Source organism: Rosa rugosa, chromosome 6, assembly GCF_958449725.1.
Source record: "Rosa rugosa chromosome 6, drRosRugo1.1, whole genome shotgun sequence".
In the NCBI taxonomy this organism is placed as follows: domain Eukaryota; kingdom Viridiplantae; phylum Streptophyta; class Magnoliopsida; order Rosales; family Rosaceae; genus Rosa; species Rosa rugosa.
The window spans coordinates 29,516,263-29,532,301 of record NC_084825.1 but is presented as its reverse complement, the minus strand read 5'-3'; the positions used below and the strand labels follow the sequence as shown (position 1 = coordinate 29,532,301).

Genomic DNA, 16,039 nt, shown 5'->3' with positions numbered 1-16,039 from the left:
AAGAACTCGGTGAAACCCTAGAATTTAAATCTTCAATTTGACCTCTACACTTGAAATCGCTTCAAGCCTCTTGGAGGGAAAGATGTATGTCTCCTGGGCTTCAAAATCCCTCAAGAATTAGCATCGGAGGTGGCCGGAATCGTGAGTTCTGACGGTTACCCCGAAGTAGCGCCGCCACCCAACTTCTCCACCTTGATGCACCTTCTACAGCCAAAATCGAGTCACAAAGCTACCACAGACTTGAAGAGGGAAGAGAGATGAATTGAATGGGATCGGTGGTGCGGCCAACGGTGGCCGGAAGACCGAGATATGGCTGGAAAACAAACTGAGGCGATTTCCGGCGAGGAGAGAGAGAGAGAGAGAGAGAGAGAGAGAGAGAGACTTGGGTTTCCGAAAATAGAAACTAGGGTTTTTCTCTAATTTTTCTAAAATTTTCTATTTAACCAAAAATGGAAACTTTTTCTGTTAACTATAACTTCTTCATACGAACTCCGAGTTTTGCGTTCCGCATGTCCACGAACTCGTATTGATGCGCTCTACAACTTTCGTGAATGAGGTTTTCAAAGAAACTCGACGAATAAAAAGTCAACCCTTTGCCCCCTCGAAAATAAAACGTTTCGAGTAATTATTCGTTAGAAACTCTTCCACTTCATCAACAGCTCGAGAAATCGTACAACCGAACACTTTATTAATTCCAAAAAAATTTCAAGAAATTAATAACAAATTTTCGGGGTATTAAAGTATTATAAAAATCTCATAGCATAAAACAACTTATCTCATAGCCATGACATTAAATAACATACCTTTAGAATAGGTAACAGGTAACCAATAAGTGACATAGGTGTGAGGTATCTAAAACTTTATGTTTTTAACAAGGTATTGAAAAAAAAACTCATGGCATAAAACAACCTACCTTATAGCCATGAACATCGCAAAGTGTCATACATTTGGATTAGGTAACCAGTGAAACTCATAGCATGAAAAAAAAAACAGTAGGCATTAAAGTTATAGAACTTGAAAGTCATACATACTACATATCTTTTGTTAATCGTCACTTGAAAGTCAAGTGTTCTACCCAACTCCTCAAGTTAGCATAGGTATAATAGGTATGGTATAGTCGAACAAACCTCTATCGGTAGGTATGCAACTAATAAAAACCATTATAAGAACTAAATTATTAGTAACATTTCATCGAATACATTGAGGCCTCTTTTGATTTGCAGAATGAAAACTTTATCCTTTCCTGTGTTTGGCACCCCTAAAGAAATGAACAACTTTCCTACATGAAGGGAAAATTATTGGGTGGGGGGGGGAGAGAGATGGGCTGTGGGATCCTCCCACAGCCCATGGGATTCATTTTACCTCCAACTTTCCCTTCATTGATTGCACATTAATTGCCCGCTTTAAATACCATTTTAAAGATTACTATTACCAATTTATTCAAGAAAATTTTTGAACATTGAATTGTTTGTGTTTTGATATTAAGGATACTATTACAAATTTGATAGTGCTTACTTCCCTATTCATGCACAAACAGAACATCGGAAAGGAAAGTAAAATACATTTTCATATTACTTTCCCGACATTCCCAAATATTGATAGGGAAACTAGTGAGAAATTTATTTTCCCATGCTCATGAGAAAAGCTAAGGAACCAGTTTCCTTTTTGCAAACCAAACGAGGTTTGAGTGCACCGCGACAAAAAAAAAATAAAAAAAAATCATAAATATTGTTTTCCTTAAAAAAGCAATGTCTAGCAATATTGATGACAATATTAAAGCTAGGTATTACAACACCTACATAACATTATTTTTTTGGCAAGAGGTAGATTACCGGAGGTTAAAAAAATTTCCTTCAGTGGCAATTTCTGTAATTTTGAGGGGGAAATGGTTGTATTATTTATCTTACCAAACCACTGCAAGTGGCCTAGTGGTTCTTGTCTAGTTGGGTGTGCTCCCCAACCTAGGTTCGAACCCCGAAGCTGTCAAAGTGGCCAGACACTGTGCTGCAATGCACAGTTGGAGCATTTCACATGCGCCGAAAGGGTTTATCTTGGGCCTATGAAGCTTTTGGGTTCCCCTTGACAAAGTCAAAAAAAAAAAAAATCTTACCAAAATATAAAACCAATTTCTTTCTCTGGAAACAAAGGTGCATAACAATAACACTTCAAATTAATAAAAAAAAATGAAAAAAAAAAAACGGTAGAGAAGGGGAAGAGTACCAAAAACAACATATTAAATTATGAATAGGAGTAACAAGGATGCTTTGAAGTTTGAACAAGTTTCTTAACACGATCACTAGACTAGTACTCCTTGCTGAAGAGAAAAGTTTGAGGCCTTATCATCCTCGTATTTAAAATAATTAACAGAAAGAAAATGCCAATGGTTAATGGCAATTACATGAACCGAGAAAATAACGCAGGGATGACCTGTAGAACTCGATCGCCTAATCAATTCACATTTACTCGTACTATATGGTGTTGATTAATTATTAACCCCATAACGCTCTATCTTCTCTTTGCCTTGGGAGACTCGTTGTCCTCCGAAGCCGACGAGGTCGACGTAGAGGACTGTTCCGGCAAGCGCCGCCGCTTCGGGGTAACCCTAACCGGCTCAACGCTGTTCGAGCCAATCAAGTGAGGAAAGTTGAGTTTGGCTTTACAGCCGCGCAGTTTGAAAGCAGCTCGGTCGTAAGCCAGACCAGCGTCCTCGGGAGTCTCGTAAGTCCCGAGCCACACTCTCGCGCCATTCTTCGCCGGATCTCTAATCTCCGCCGCGTACTTCCCCCAAGGCCTCCTCCTCACGCCCCTGAAATGCCTCTCCACCCTGGGTGCGTGCACATCACGCTTAACCGACGCATTCTGAGCTTGCTTCCTCAACTTAACCTCCTCCTCCGGTGTACTTACAGCTTCGGATTCAGAGTCCTCGGGTTTTAGCGCCGATTCCCACCAGTTCTCCGTGGTAAAAAGCCCACTCAAGCAGGTTGAAGCAGCAGTAGAACTGGGGAAAAACAAGGGGATGATGTCGTCTAAGTCGCCGCCGAAGATGGTTGCCGGAGGCTCCATATGATCGCCTAGAAGGTGTTGTCGAATGGATTCAAGAATAGCCAAGTCGGAATCTACTGACTCTAGGGTTGTCTGTCCGTACATGTTAATTTCTACCTTCACACAATGCAATATAAGCACACAACAAGGTGTTCTTGAAGAGTTTGATGATGGGGGTTTCAGGTTTGTGTAGGTTTGCTGGAAATGATTTTTTGAGGGTGTGTAATGTAATGTATGATTTAAATAGAGTTAGTTGTTGTCGTACGTAGCTGCAGTGAACTTTCATGGCACGTGTTGTAATTTTTTTTTCCGTCAAGAAATGGTCACACGTGTTACAATACCCCATATAATTTTATGAATTCGAAAACGACAAAAAAAGAAAAGAAAAAAAAAAAGCAATGATCGATCCCATATACAGATGTCTAGGGTCCTCACAATACCCCCTCAACGAGGACATCTCATTTGAAATCACTTGATGCTCGCCAATTTTTAAGAAATCATTTTGCACTCTAGAGAAAAATCATTTCAAACACTAGTTTGCAAAGATACTCAAACACTGGTTTATCAAATATAATAATTTGTAAAAAATTAAAAAAATCAAACATGATAATGTTTTCTGCCCAAAAAAAAAAAAACTTGAAGAAAAAATTAGAACTCCAATTAGAAACTTATATAGGGTGGATGGTCATCGCAAATCCAACGCACAAAATGACAAAAGTCAATTCAGCGCAGAACATAGGGCAATCTTCCACCCAAAGATCGAAGCTGGCCAAGGGTGTCAGAACGTACATGATCATATTGGCAGGCAATCTTTTACAAATAAATACCATAAACCTGGGTCTCGAATCCAATACCACTAACGCACAAGAGTCTCAAGCCATTCCAAAATTTTTAAAAAGCCCCACATAAAAAGTGGGTCGGAACTAAGCCTAAAATCTACCTGGATCCCAGATCCGGAGCTTTTGGTTCAACAACCAGTTTTACCGCCGACTTGACTATCCTCCAGGCCACCGGGGACGCAGTTCCATAGATCCTAAAGAAGAGCCTCTCAAGGACGCATCACCATTGGACCCAGTAGGATGAAGACTGCCAACGTTAGCACCACGAAAACAGATCAATCCTGTGGCAATAGAAACAAAGTCGTGCGATCTAGTCAAAGACCGTCGGCTGCACAAAACACCATCACCACCACAGAAATGACCCAAGCAGGCGAGATCAAGCAAAGAATCGCGATTCCAAGCTTCCAAAATCTCAGGAGCTGTGGTAAAACATTAGTATAATTGATAAAATAAGTTGTTTAACAGTGATATGGTGACTAGTGATATATTATTATACTGATATTGTCTCAGCTTAACCACATATTAACGATTAGATTTTCACTCAAAATATGTCGGTACAATTATGAGTAATCACATACTTATAAATTATTTAAAAAAAATAGTCACTTCTTGACGCAAGATCACCGGCCACTCGCCAAAAACCAATTATCCCATAAAGGCATGTCTAAATCTAATTGCAGCCCCCAACTCCATCTCGGTCGGAGGCTCCGACACTAACACCGACTTTGGAGACCTGACTCGCTTGTAGTGCGTTATAAATCGAAAGGCAAGGACGACGAGAATCCACAAACACATCACGTTTATAAGAACGATCAAAGATTAAGGACAATGACGATGATCCCGCTGATTAATCAGGCCACATTAATGCTTGCATCATCAAAGAAACTCAATCCAACAACCTAACAAATCCATTAGACCCAAAAAAAAAAAAAAAACAACCTAACAAATCCAAATAAAAAAATACATGGAAGCTGATATCAATCCATTTCACACAAAAAAATCAATTAGACCGTTTAATGTGCATCACCAACTCGGCTTCCTAAGCCACTAGCCGGACGAACCCAACACCCAAAAAGGCCTTTTTTCTGTCATAAAAAAAAAAAACAAACAAACACCCAAAAAGGCCACCGCACGTGTATCACCGGTCGAGGCGAGGTATTGGGTTATGCTCTTATGTACGCACGTGTTGAAATTAGTAAGCTAATTACTGATGTGACTTACTATGTGGATGTATATATTCAATCAACTAATTAAGTTTCTTACGTGGTCTAATTAATTCAGTAATTAGTTGTTAAATTAGTCAAATTATATCTGATTTAGATTTGGAGTGCGTGGTATGTCGGATTCCATTATTCCAAGATGACGTTTAAGCCCTAATAGGACAAAAAGTTCCCCATCAGTCGCAATTGTCCATCATTTGTCTTACTATGAGAGTGTTAATCACATGGAGATTAATTATAAGTCATCTAATTAGTTTATAGCTGGGATTATGATATGTAATCCATTTTCCTTATTTTAATTAACTTTCTTTTTGACATGGCATAAATTTACTAGAATAAGGGAGGAGATGTGAAAGCGACATTTAAGTGTTTGCATTATTTGCACAATTGCACATACACGGGAAAGAATCATATCTCGTTAACCCTAGCCGCGAGAGCGTAGCCAGAGAGCGAAGTCAATGAGAATCAGCAATCTCGTCCGATGGTGACCGACGGCGGCGGTAACGCTTCCCTAGTTGATGTTGTGTTGCTGTTGAACGGGAGTTGTGCTATTGTCCCTGCTTTCTGGGATTGGTGGGCTTGGAGGTGATAGTGAATGGCCAGGATCGAGTTATGGCTCGAAGCTACTCGAAGGCAAGCTTTTGTGGCGTCTAAAGAGATTTGGTAGTGTGAATAATATGTAATAACTTCAATACATTCAGAATGGTTTACAACGTTTTATATAACAAAGATGCTAATCATATCCATAATTATAGGACTAACTATAGTAATACAAATCTCTTAATTAAGATCGCAATAACGAAGACTCCAGATCATATGAGATTCCTTTCCTCAATACTCCCCCTCAAGTTGGAGTGTATGTTAATTACACCCAACTTGCTCAATAGTGCTGAAAATTGCTTCGAACCCAGCGGCTTGGTGAACAAGTCAGCTGGTTGTTCCTTTGTTCGAATATGCATGGTTTTGACTAGCCCCCTCTGTACTTTTTCCCGCACAACATGGCAATCTATCTCAATATGCTTTGTGCGTTCGTGGAAGACGGGATTTGATGCTATATGAATGGCAGCCTGATTATCACAGAACAATTTAACTGCATGTGCATGTTCAACATTCAAATCTCTTAATAAACTTCAAAGCCACGTAATCTCACAGCATGTTGTTGCCATAGATCTGTACTCCGCTTCTGCACTAGAACGAGACACTGTTCCTTGCTTTTTTGTTTTCCATGAGATGGGTGCGTTGCCTAAGAAAATACAGTAGCCAGTAGTTGATCTTCTTGTGTCCTTGCAACGTGCCCAATCTGCATCACAATACGCCTTGATCTCCAATTGTCCGGTGGAAGGCAAAAGTATTCCTTGTCCTGGTGTCTGCTTAACATATCTCAACACCTTGTAAGCTGCATCTAGATGAGGTTGTCTAGGGTTATCCATAAATTGACTTAGGATATGTACAACATACACGAGGTCTGGTCTCGTGACTGTGAGGTATATGAGCCTTCCAACTAATCTGCGATACTGAGAGGCATCCTTTAAAACGACCCCTTCACCTTGCGTTAGCACCAAGTTCTGATCAATTGGGAATCGAGATGGTTTAGCGCCTAGGAAGCCTGCATCTTCAAGGACCTCTAATGCATACTTTCGTTGGCATAAAACAATGCCTTGCTTGGACCTTGCCACCTCTATTCCAAGGAAGTACCTTAACTGACCCATATCTTTGAGCTTGAAATGACTTGCAAGGAAGTGCTTTGTCTCCATGATGTCTTGTAAGTTGTTTCCTGCCAGTATAACATCGTCAACATAGACTAGCAAGGCTGTGAATCTACCTTGAGTGTGTCGGACGAAGAGTGAGTAATCAGACCAAGACTGATTGAATCCGGCAGCCTTGAGAGCACCAGAAAGTTTCAAAAACCACTGCCTCGATGCTTGCTTGAGGCCATACAATGATTTGTGTAACTTGCAAACTCTATTCTCCCCCTTTCGTCCGAAACCAGGAGGCAACTTCATGTACACATCTTCATAGAGGTCACCGTTAAGGAAAGCATTGTTGACATCTAGTTGATGAAGATGCCAACCTTGAAGAGCTGCAAGACTGAGTAACACTCGAACTGTGGTTAGTTTGGCCACCGGAGAGAAAGTCTCGCGGTAATCAATCCCTGCAACTTGACTATAACCTTTTGCAACCAAACGAGCTTTATACCTCTCTACTGTGCCATCTGGGTTGTGTTTGATCTTGTAAACCCACTTGCAACCGATTGGTGTCTTGTTAGGGGGGAGAGGCACCAAACTCCATGTCTTGTTTTCTTGAAGAGCTTGAATCTCTTTGTCCATAGCTTCTCTCCATCGTGGTTCAAGGACAGCCTGAGAGAAAGATCTAGGTTCCTTTTCAAGTGTAATGTTAACAGTGAAAGCTTTATGTGTAGGAGAGAGTCTATCATAGGATAAAACATGAGCAATAGAATGAGGGGTACCTGGATGAGTAACCTCGCTCGTGGAAGATGATGGTGCAGTACGTGAAGGAAGGGCTGCCTCAATATGAAAGTCTTGCAATGTGGTTGGAGTTCTAGTTGGCCGTGATGATCTTCGTGGTTGTGGCAATGAAGAATGAGGTATTGCATCTTGGGATACAGATAAGTCTGGTGGTGACGTATTTGGAAAATGAGATGGTAGAATATTTGAATCCGAGTGATTTGTGGGATTGATATCAGCGGAAGTTGTGGGATTAGAATCAATATTTGATTCCGAGTGATTTGTGGGATTAATATCAGCGGAAGTTGTGGGATTAGAATCAAGATTTGATTCAGAGTGATTTGTGGGATTGATATCAGCGGAAGTTGTGGGATTAGAATCAAGATTTGATTCCGAGGGATTTGATTGTGATCGGGCACAGTCCGACCGGTGTAGCTAACCCTCCAGAGGTTAAGGGAATCGAACACAAGGAAGTCAGTGCCACATTTTTCTCTCAAGCCATCACATCTCTCACGGTTTGGTTAGTACGCATTGCATTTTAACATAACCAAACCACATAGACTTAACATGCATCATTTTATAAAAAGCGTAATATAATAAAACCACTAATTGAGGAGAGTTCCAAATCCCCTACCTGGATTCCGATGCTTTCTCTCACATACTCCAAGAGTCGCAAACCTTCCGTTCCTTGGGTAACTGGAGTCCTAATTAAGTTCCGACATTTCGATAGTTAATATCTCATTGAACTAATAATTGAAATCTTGATGATTAATAATTCGTCTAACCACTTTTCTTGGTTTGACCAAGATTGATCATTGTTTGATCAATGTTCGACCAATCAAGACGGGTTTGATAATTAACCCAAATTACCGACCATTTATGTGAAATTACTATATCGACAATAAATATATATATTAAGTGCACCCAATTTACTAAGGCCACCCAATATATTAATTTCTTTTCTTTACTTACTATAATTTTTACAAAATGCTCAAACAACGGAAGTTATAACAAATTTCCGAAATTCCAGATTCTACATGGACACCCAAACATAACTTCCTTCCTTAACTGAAATATCATTTCTTCCATTTCAAATTTCATCGCATAGTAATTCTGTCGACACCCAACATAATCCCAAATTCACACAAAGTGTGCCTAAACTACTAAAGACACCAAGAACCATAACTTGATTTCTTTTCCAACATTCACAACCATTATCTTGACAAAACTTCAAGTTTATAGAACCCGATTACATATCAACAACTTCATACGAGCAACCTATTCCAATCCAATTCACCATTCTCTTAAACACATATTCACCGTAAGCACATGCAACGCATGCAACTATTTTATGAACTCGTAAGCAAAACAACAAGCATTCAGTCTAGAACCCGAGTTTACCTTTGCTAGTATAACTCGTAGATGAAACTTCAGGTTTCGATTCGACCAACTATGATCTGTGTTCCACCTCCTAATTTCTGAGATTGAAGACAACTGAAGTTCAATTCCAAGTTTCGAGTCTAACTCAACATTGCAGTCTCACAAGGAGTTCCAAAACGGTCGTCACGCACAGCAACGCCGGCGGTGTTCGACTGAACCCAGAGTGCCAAAGCGCTAAACTTTAATCAAATTGGAAAAACCACTTACACAGACGTGTAGAGCTCAAAGAGTTGATCGTCTTTCATGTAGAAAGCAAGCCCAGAAGTGCCGGAAGAGTCGCCGGCGTTGAGGAACACGGCGGAGCCTTAACTACTACCCAAAAACGCAAATCATCAAAACCAAATCGAATTCAGAAACTAATCATACAGGCATGTATACCAGGATAAGACAATGAGGTTTCATACCACAGGCAAGCCAAACGGTGGCCGGAGTCGTCGGAATTCACTGAAACTCGCTGGAGCAGTCGGAGCTTCTCACAGTCGATTCTTCTTCCTCGTCCGGTGCATGGACGATCAGAGGCCATGGGCGTGACGAAGATGACGAGATGAAGAGAATGCCAGTGGTCTGCCGCTGTGCTGTGGCCGAACAGAGGAGCACCGGTCGGATCCTCTTTGCGGGTCTCCGGGTCGCGTTTCGGGTCTGAGATCTATGGTTCTCTCTCTCGATCCTTCTGGATCGATCATCTGATCACATGCCTAGTTATAGGCTTTTCCAATTAATATTTGATGGTGTGATCAATCGGTGGATTTTTGGATGGCTGGGATCGCGCTAGGTTGATACCTTTTTTTTCCAAAATGTTTTCCTTTAATCTAAATTTTCAAAAATCACCAAAAATAGCTCGGAAGTCCAGAAAATTCCCACGAACTCGTCGTGCCGTATACTTTATTATGCTACTCTTAAATCGAGGATTTCATTTTGTGACAATTTCTGAAAATATTCTCGAGCATCCTTTAACATTACCGTGATCGATAAGTAAATTATCGAACTATCTCACTTAAGCTCGATAAACTTTTTCAGGACTCACAATTAAGTTGTCTACTGTACTATTTTGACCTATGATCAGAATCATAATAATGTATAATTTATTTAATTAAAAAAAGTTGAAATTAAGAATTTGATGAATATAAATGAAGAATTTGGATAAGAGAATCGGTTAGAAAACCTTACATTTAGAGTAGTAAATTTTGTTGTATTATGTGTGATCTCTTGATCATAGATACACTTCAGAAAGATCGAATTAAATTCATTCTTGACTTGTAGAGGTCTCTCCTGCCTATTGTTTTTTACTTTTTATCATCTTATTGGCTCAATCTATATATTAATCACAATTTTGTCATTTGTGTTGTCATAAATAACTTTGGTAGTTGAGTGTATGTTTCTTTTAGTAACAGTTAGAAGGATTAAAATCACTGTGGATTGACTGTTAATTTTGCTAGCAGTGGATATGAGCGTGAAATTGAGTTCTTCCAACTTAATTGAGTTAAAAATCTCTTTTTTTTTGGTTTTTTGTTTTGAAGTAAGAGTTTAGTATGATTAGAGTTAGAATCCATCGGATTGCCATGTCAACTTTTTTTTTTTTTTTTTTTTGAGAAAAAGGGCGGTGCGGCAGTCCTCAAGCCTTGATTAAAGAAACTGTCGAATACAAGGGGGGGACAATGAGCCTAAACCCCTGATTACAATAAGCAGCTAAAGAACATCCTGAAATACTATCCTGAGTCTCTACTAAATGTTTGTACTCAACAAAGCACCAACTAGCAAAGAGCACTCTACTGGCGACTCTATTTGCTTTAACTGCTTTAACGCAGCGGTGACACAACGGAAAGATAACTTGGTCTGCAACTCGATTACAGCAAAGCATAACTACCTTACGCACAGCTTTCCCATCATGATGCCACTGGAAACAACATCCAGTGACACTTGGTTTCACTCTGCTACTAGGAGGCAGCGACCATTTACAAGTGCAAGGAACTCGCCGCCTACCTAGAGCAAAACAGGCACAAAAGGTGCAATGATTGGCACACAGGCCACTGCCTCCAACCAGAACACGGTTGGAGCTTATTACCGACAAAGCAACAACAGAAAAAAAAAAAAAACAGAAAGGCCCAATAGCAAGAGCCTGGCCCAACCACCACTCCAACCAAGGACCAAGCGCTGCAGCCCACCGAACCTGCTGCCACCGCGCTCTGCCGACACCACGCTGCCTCCTTGCACCACCACGCCGCCGTGCCTCATCCCTACGTCACCGCACTGCCGCGCCGCATCGAAGACCACCCCAAAACCCGGTTGACTCCCGAGACGGCAACCCAAAGCGAGTCAGACTCTCTCCAGGCTCGTCTCTGCCATGAGATCGAAGTCCCAGCCGCCGCCCAGATCCCAGTTGCCGCAGTGACGCCATAACTCGCCGCTGGCAAGCCCCACCCCAGCGCTGCTACACGTCTGTCCTTGTCCCTGATCCCAAACGACTAGATCTAGATCAATCAGCCCCCTCCGAAATCGAGTCACCATTTTCCAACCCCGGACCCAACCATTGCCATTGACCTACGCTGCTAGCCCAAACCATCATCCTCTCCCGGACCGGAACGCAGCGACAGGGGAGCTGGCGGCGTTCGGCCGGGAGAGATCACTCGCCGCACTCCTCTGTTTCTTCTTTCTCCGCGCGTGAGGCGCGTTCTAGGGTTAATTAGAAATGGGTTAGAAATGTGTCTTGCCATGTCAACTTCTATATACTCATATATTTTCAAAATCAAAATGTTACTATCATCATAGTCTTGAAAGTTAAAATAGAAATAACTTAACACACACACAGATATATATATATACGAAAATGTTCTGAAGAGGACGTCCGCAACCCAGAAAAAGTGCGGACGTCGCTCCTCCGGCCTCGATCGAGCGGTGACGGCGCGGCGCGGCTTGCCGGAGGGACGCTGGGGGTCGTGTGGAGGGGTCTGCGGTCCGGTGGAGTCGTCGGCGACGGTTCTGCTGTGCTGCACAGAACCTGCAACTGCAGGTGAGGTGGCTGCCTAGAAACCGGCAAGCCCGACCTCCTCCGACCTGGAACGCCGCCCAGAAGAGGTCTGGAACGCCTCCGGCCTCCCTCCGGCCAGCCCCACGCCGCCACTGCCGCCTGGAAGCCGCCTGCTGCATCGACGTCGATCCGCACTTTAGCGAAGTGCGGACGTCCGCTTCAGAACCGGCCTCTATATATATATATATAGAAGAGTTGCTTGCATAAGAAAAACACGCATATTCTGCCTCCCAATTTCCGTTTCATAATATAGAAAAAAAAAGTGGGATATATTTATTCAGGTTGACAGTACTTTTCACGACATTTGGTGATCAACACTGTAAGGAAAAAAAATTGTACGGATGGAGATGTAATATTATCCAACGACTACTAGTGAATTTCTATCTTAATTTTATTAAAAGGGGAGATGGATATATATATATATATATATATATATATATATATATATATATATATATTTTAACAATCCACGTCTACGAGTTTGAATGTTTAGTTCAAAGTCGTATTTGGACCTAATTAATTATATCTGATTCCTAAAATAATCTAGCATTACCAACTTCGTTTTTAGACGCATGCAGTATGTGAAACTCTTAATGATCACCAAGAATCCATATTGGTTGATGAGGATGTACGGCAATAGAACAAATACTTCTGTTTATAGAAATTCAAATCAGGTTTTTAGAAGTGAAAAATGAAACACGCACGATTCAGGTTTATTTCAAATGCGTTGAAAAAATAAGATATCATCGTGTTTTGATTTTCAAAGTACACAATGATATTAATTTTTCACTAACGTAAATTAATCATTTTTCTTGTACTATTCTTTGTTTCTCATAGACATTATTGCATTAACAGATACAATACATGTGCAAATGTTTAAAGAAAGCTTGTAGCATATGATATTCATGTTACTCATGTTTATTATTATATACCTAACTTTTTCAAAATTACTTCTTTATTGCCAGGCATATTTGTTAGAATTATGATAAATTGTATAAATCAAGTACATTTGACTTGACGTTGGGGTTGGAATAAGTTGAACTACGTACTACTCTTTCTTGTTGGATTGCATATCTAATTGGCCATTAAAGGAAACTTTCTGAGACCACTTGAGTGTTTACAATAATTAACTCGGTGCATGGAATGAATGGTTATCTATTTTTCAACAATATTGATTAATTTAAGGGTTATTATCACAAATGGTACCTGAACTATATCTCAATCTTATCGATGGTACCTAAACTTCAATTTTGATCACAACCAGTACCCGAACTTTTCGATTTCATTTTAAATGGTACCTAAGGCCACATTCGGTCACTATTCCGGCCAAAAAAGCCAAATCTAAAATATAAAAAAATTTAAAAAAAGTTCAAGGCAAGTCTATTACCAAAAAAATCATCACTATATATGATTGCAACCCTTGAAATCATCAAAGATCATCACTATGATTGCCTTTACATGCCATTTTTAGTTGGAATAGTGACTGGAGGTGGCTCTAGGTACCATTTAAAATGAAATCGAAAAGTTCAGGTACTGGTTGTGATCAAAATTGAAGTTCAGGTACCATCGATAAAATTGAGGTATAGTTCAGGTACCATTTGTGATAATAACCCTTAATTTAATCAGTACAACAACTTGCTGAAGTTGTATAACTAAGAATATTTAGTTTCTAAATGAGAAATGTTAGAATCCGTTGTCAATGCGTCCAACTTAGCTACAGTTACTCAACCGGTCGATTGATATGAATATGTTGTTCGATCACCAAATTAAGTTGTCATACGCGCATGTAAGATAAGACTAGATTGATATCCTAAAAGTTTAATTATGTAGAAGCGAGCTAGGGCGAGATCCGGAGGGTAACAATCTTTTTCTAGATGAAATACAGATTGACAGTCGCATAAAATATTGTAATGTATAAACTCTAAGAAACTAAGAAGTTTATTAAATTGATGTTCTTGTATAGATCAGATCTAGCTAGATGAGGCGCACATGGTTTAAAATCTTGGGTGGAGGGACAACAGATATATAGAGTTACGCACGTACAGTAAACAAATGTTAAAATTGTAGAGGAGATCTTGATATATGTAGTTGTATAAATGTTATGTCCAGGTATTGCTTCAGAAAGAAAATGTAGTTAATCTCAGGTATTGATTAAGTTAATCATGTACAGCTTATCTTTGGTAACTGATCCTGTTAAAAATTGGCTAGATTCTTGATACTGAAGGTACAAAGATTTACTAATTAATTTAAGAACAAGATCCATGTTGAAAGAACTACCCAGATATTACGCAGATTCTCAGCACAAGTTGACTAGTTAATCTCTGAAATTATCTGATTAATTAAGAAGCAAAGCCAATATATAGCTTCAGATACTTCATTGCCTTCTCCTGATCGAGTAATTTCCAGAAAAATAACAGATAGTTACAAATTTGCAGTAAACATAGATTTCATCAGAAAAAGAGAAATGAACAATGGAAAAGAAAGACTGAAAGAGATACATATCTATTTTTTTTTTTGAATAAGGCAAAGACAATAATATATTTCATCACAAGCCAGAATAGGCCGTTACATACTCTTCCGCTGTCATTTACGGACAGACAAGAAGTTAGTGGTAGTACCCACAAGTGGTACGTACATATAGTCTTACTCATTGTACATTCAAATATGTAGATCTAGCGGATATCCTCCTTCGGTACTACTCCAGAGACGCTAAAGAGACATAGATGCACATCGGTGCTTAGCTTCCTAATACAAGGAGTTTATTGTAAATTAGAATAACCCCAGCCCAAATTTGAAAGCACAATAGGGCAGTCCAGAGAGAATAGGCCAACTGAAGGGCCCAGCAAGACATGTGGACCACCAATCCACCACGTTGGCAATAGCCTGTGCAGCTCCGCCCTCGAGCCCCGCCACGAACCACGTCACGAGCCAGCCTTTCCACCAAAACCGCCTCGCCACGAGTTCCGCCATGCACCAGCCTCGCCCCGAGCCGCGCTGTCCAAACTCCGCCACAAGTCAGCAACACCTCGAGCCCCAAGCCTCTGCTGATGCAGTGCCCAGCCCCACCAGCCGCACCGTCGCCCAGACGCTCACGAATCATGCCGCTGCCGGATCGCTCCTTCCCTACACAGAAACCACCACGCCGTCCAGATCTGCCGTCCAAACCAGCCTGCCGAAACCCCACGTTACAGCCATCTTCTCTCTCGACCTCAACCTCGGACAGTGAAGTGCCCGTCCGGCAGCCAGCATAAAGACAACGCGGCCAAAGCCGACGTTATCCCGGGCCGCCGCCGGACAGGGAACGATCGGATGGTGTTTGTTCTCTCACGGCGCTAGGGCTAGAGAGAGCTCTTTGTTTACTATCTGAAAAGCTACCTAAGAGATACATATCTATTGATTGAAAGGAAAAGTAGATTATTGACAAAAATATTTTCAAACCTATAAAACAAAGAAGACTAGGAAAAAAGAAATAGAAATATTGTTTTCAAACGTAAATAGTTTGAAAATACTTTTTTTTGTTTTATTTTTTATTTTTTTTGTCAAGGAAAATATTTTCTAACTTGAATGTTCAAGAAGAAAGTGGACTTCATCGAAATAATGTTTCGCATTATAAGTTTGATTTCTGATGTTCCATACAACCGTATGCGTAGATAATTTTCTTTCAGTCATAAACTAGTTCGAGATAAGGCTGATTTAATTTATTGATTTATATATGTAGACAGTTTATCTTAATATCAAAATAATTTACCTCATATCTCCATATATTCACACACACACAAGATAGTGATAAGCTAATAGATCGAGAGAGCTTGTAGCTCATAATAATTATGAGTTATTATCCTATCACATGAGATTTTAAGTTCAAATCATTTTATTCTAATATCTTTAAATTTAACGGACCAAGTCGTATATTGTAAAAAAAAATTACAAAACTTAAACATGATTTTTGTTTTATTAGTAAAAACGTTAATATTATTATCGGACATAAAATTTCACGTCATAACCTAT

The 16,039-nt window shown here is 40.2% G+C and overlaps 1 protein-coding gene across 1 annotated transcript; it reads right to left on the bottom strand.

Annotated features, from left to right (window-relative positions):
- Positions 1-2,217: 2,217 nt before the first annotated feature.
- Positions 2,218-3,240, bottom strand: LOC133717720 (ethylene-responsive transcription factor 1-like). The gene has a single exon (XM_062144438.1). It carries the CDS (start codon positions 3,145-3,147, stop codon positions 2,506-2,508), a length of 642 nt encoding a protein of 213 aa, XP_062000422.1. The 5' UTR covers positions 3,148-3,240; the 3' UTR covers positions 2,218-2,505.
- Positions 3,241-16,039: the final 12,799 nt, after the last annotated feature.

Bases quoted from the DNA above. Each gene is read 5' to 3' on its own strand.
- LOC133717720 (XM_062144438.1), bottom strand. From the start codon at position 3,147: ATGTACGGACAGACAACCCTAGAGTCAGTAGATTCCGACTTGGCTATT.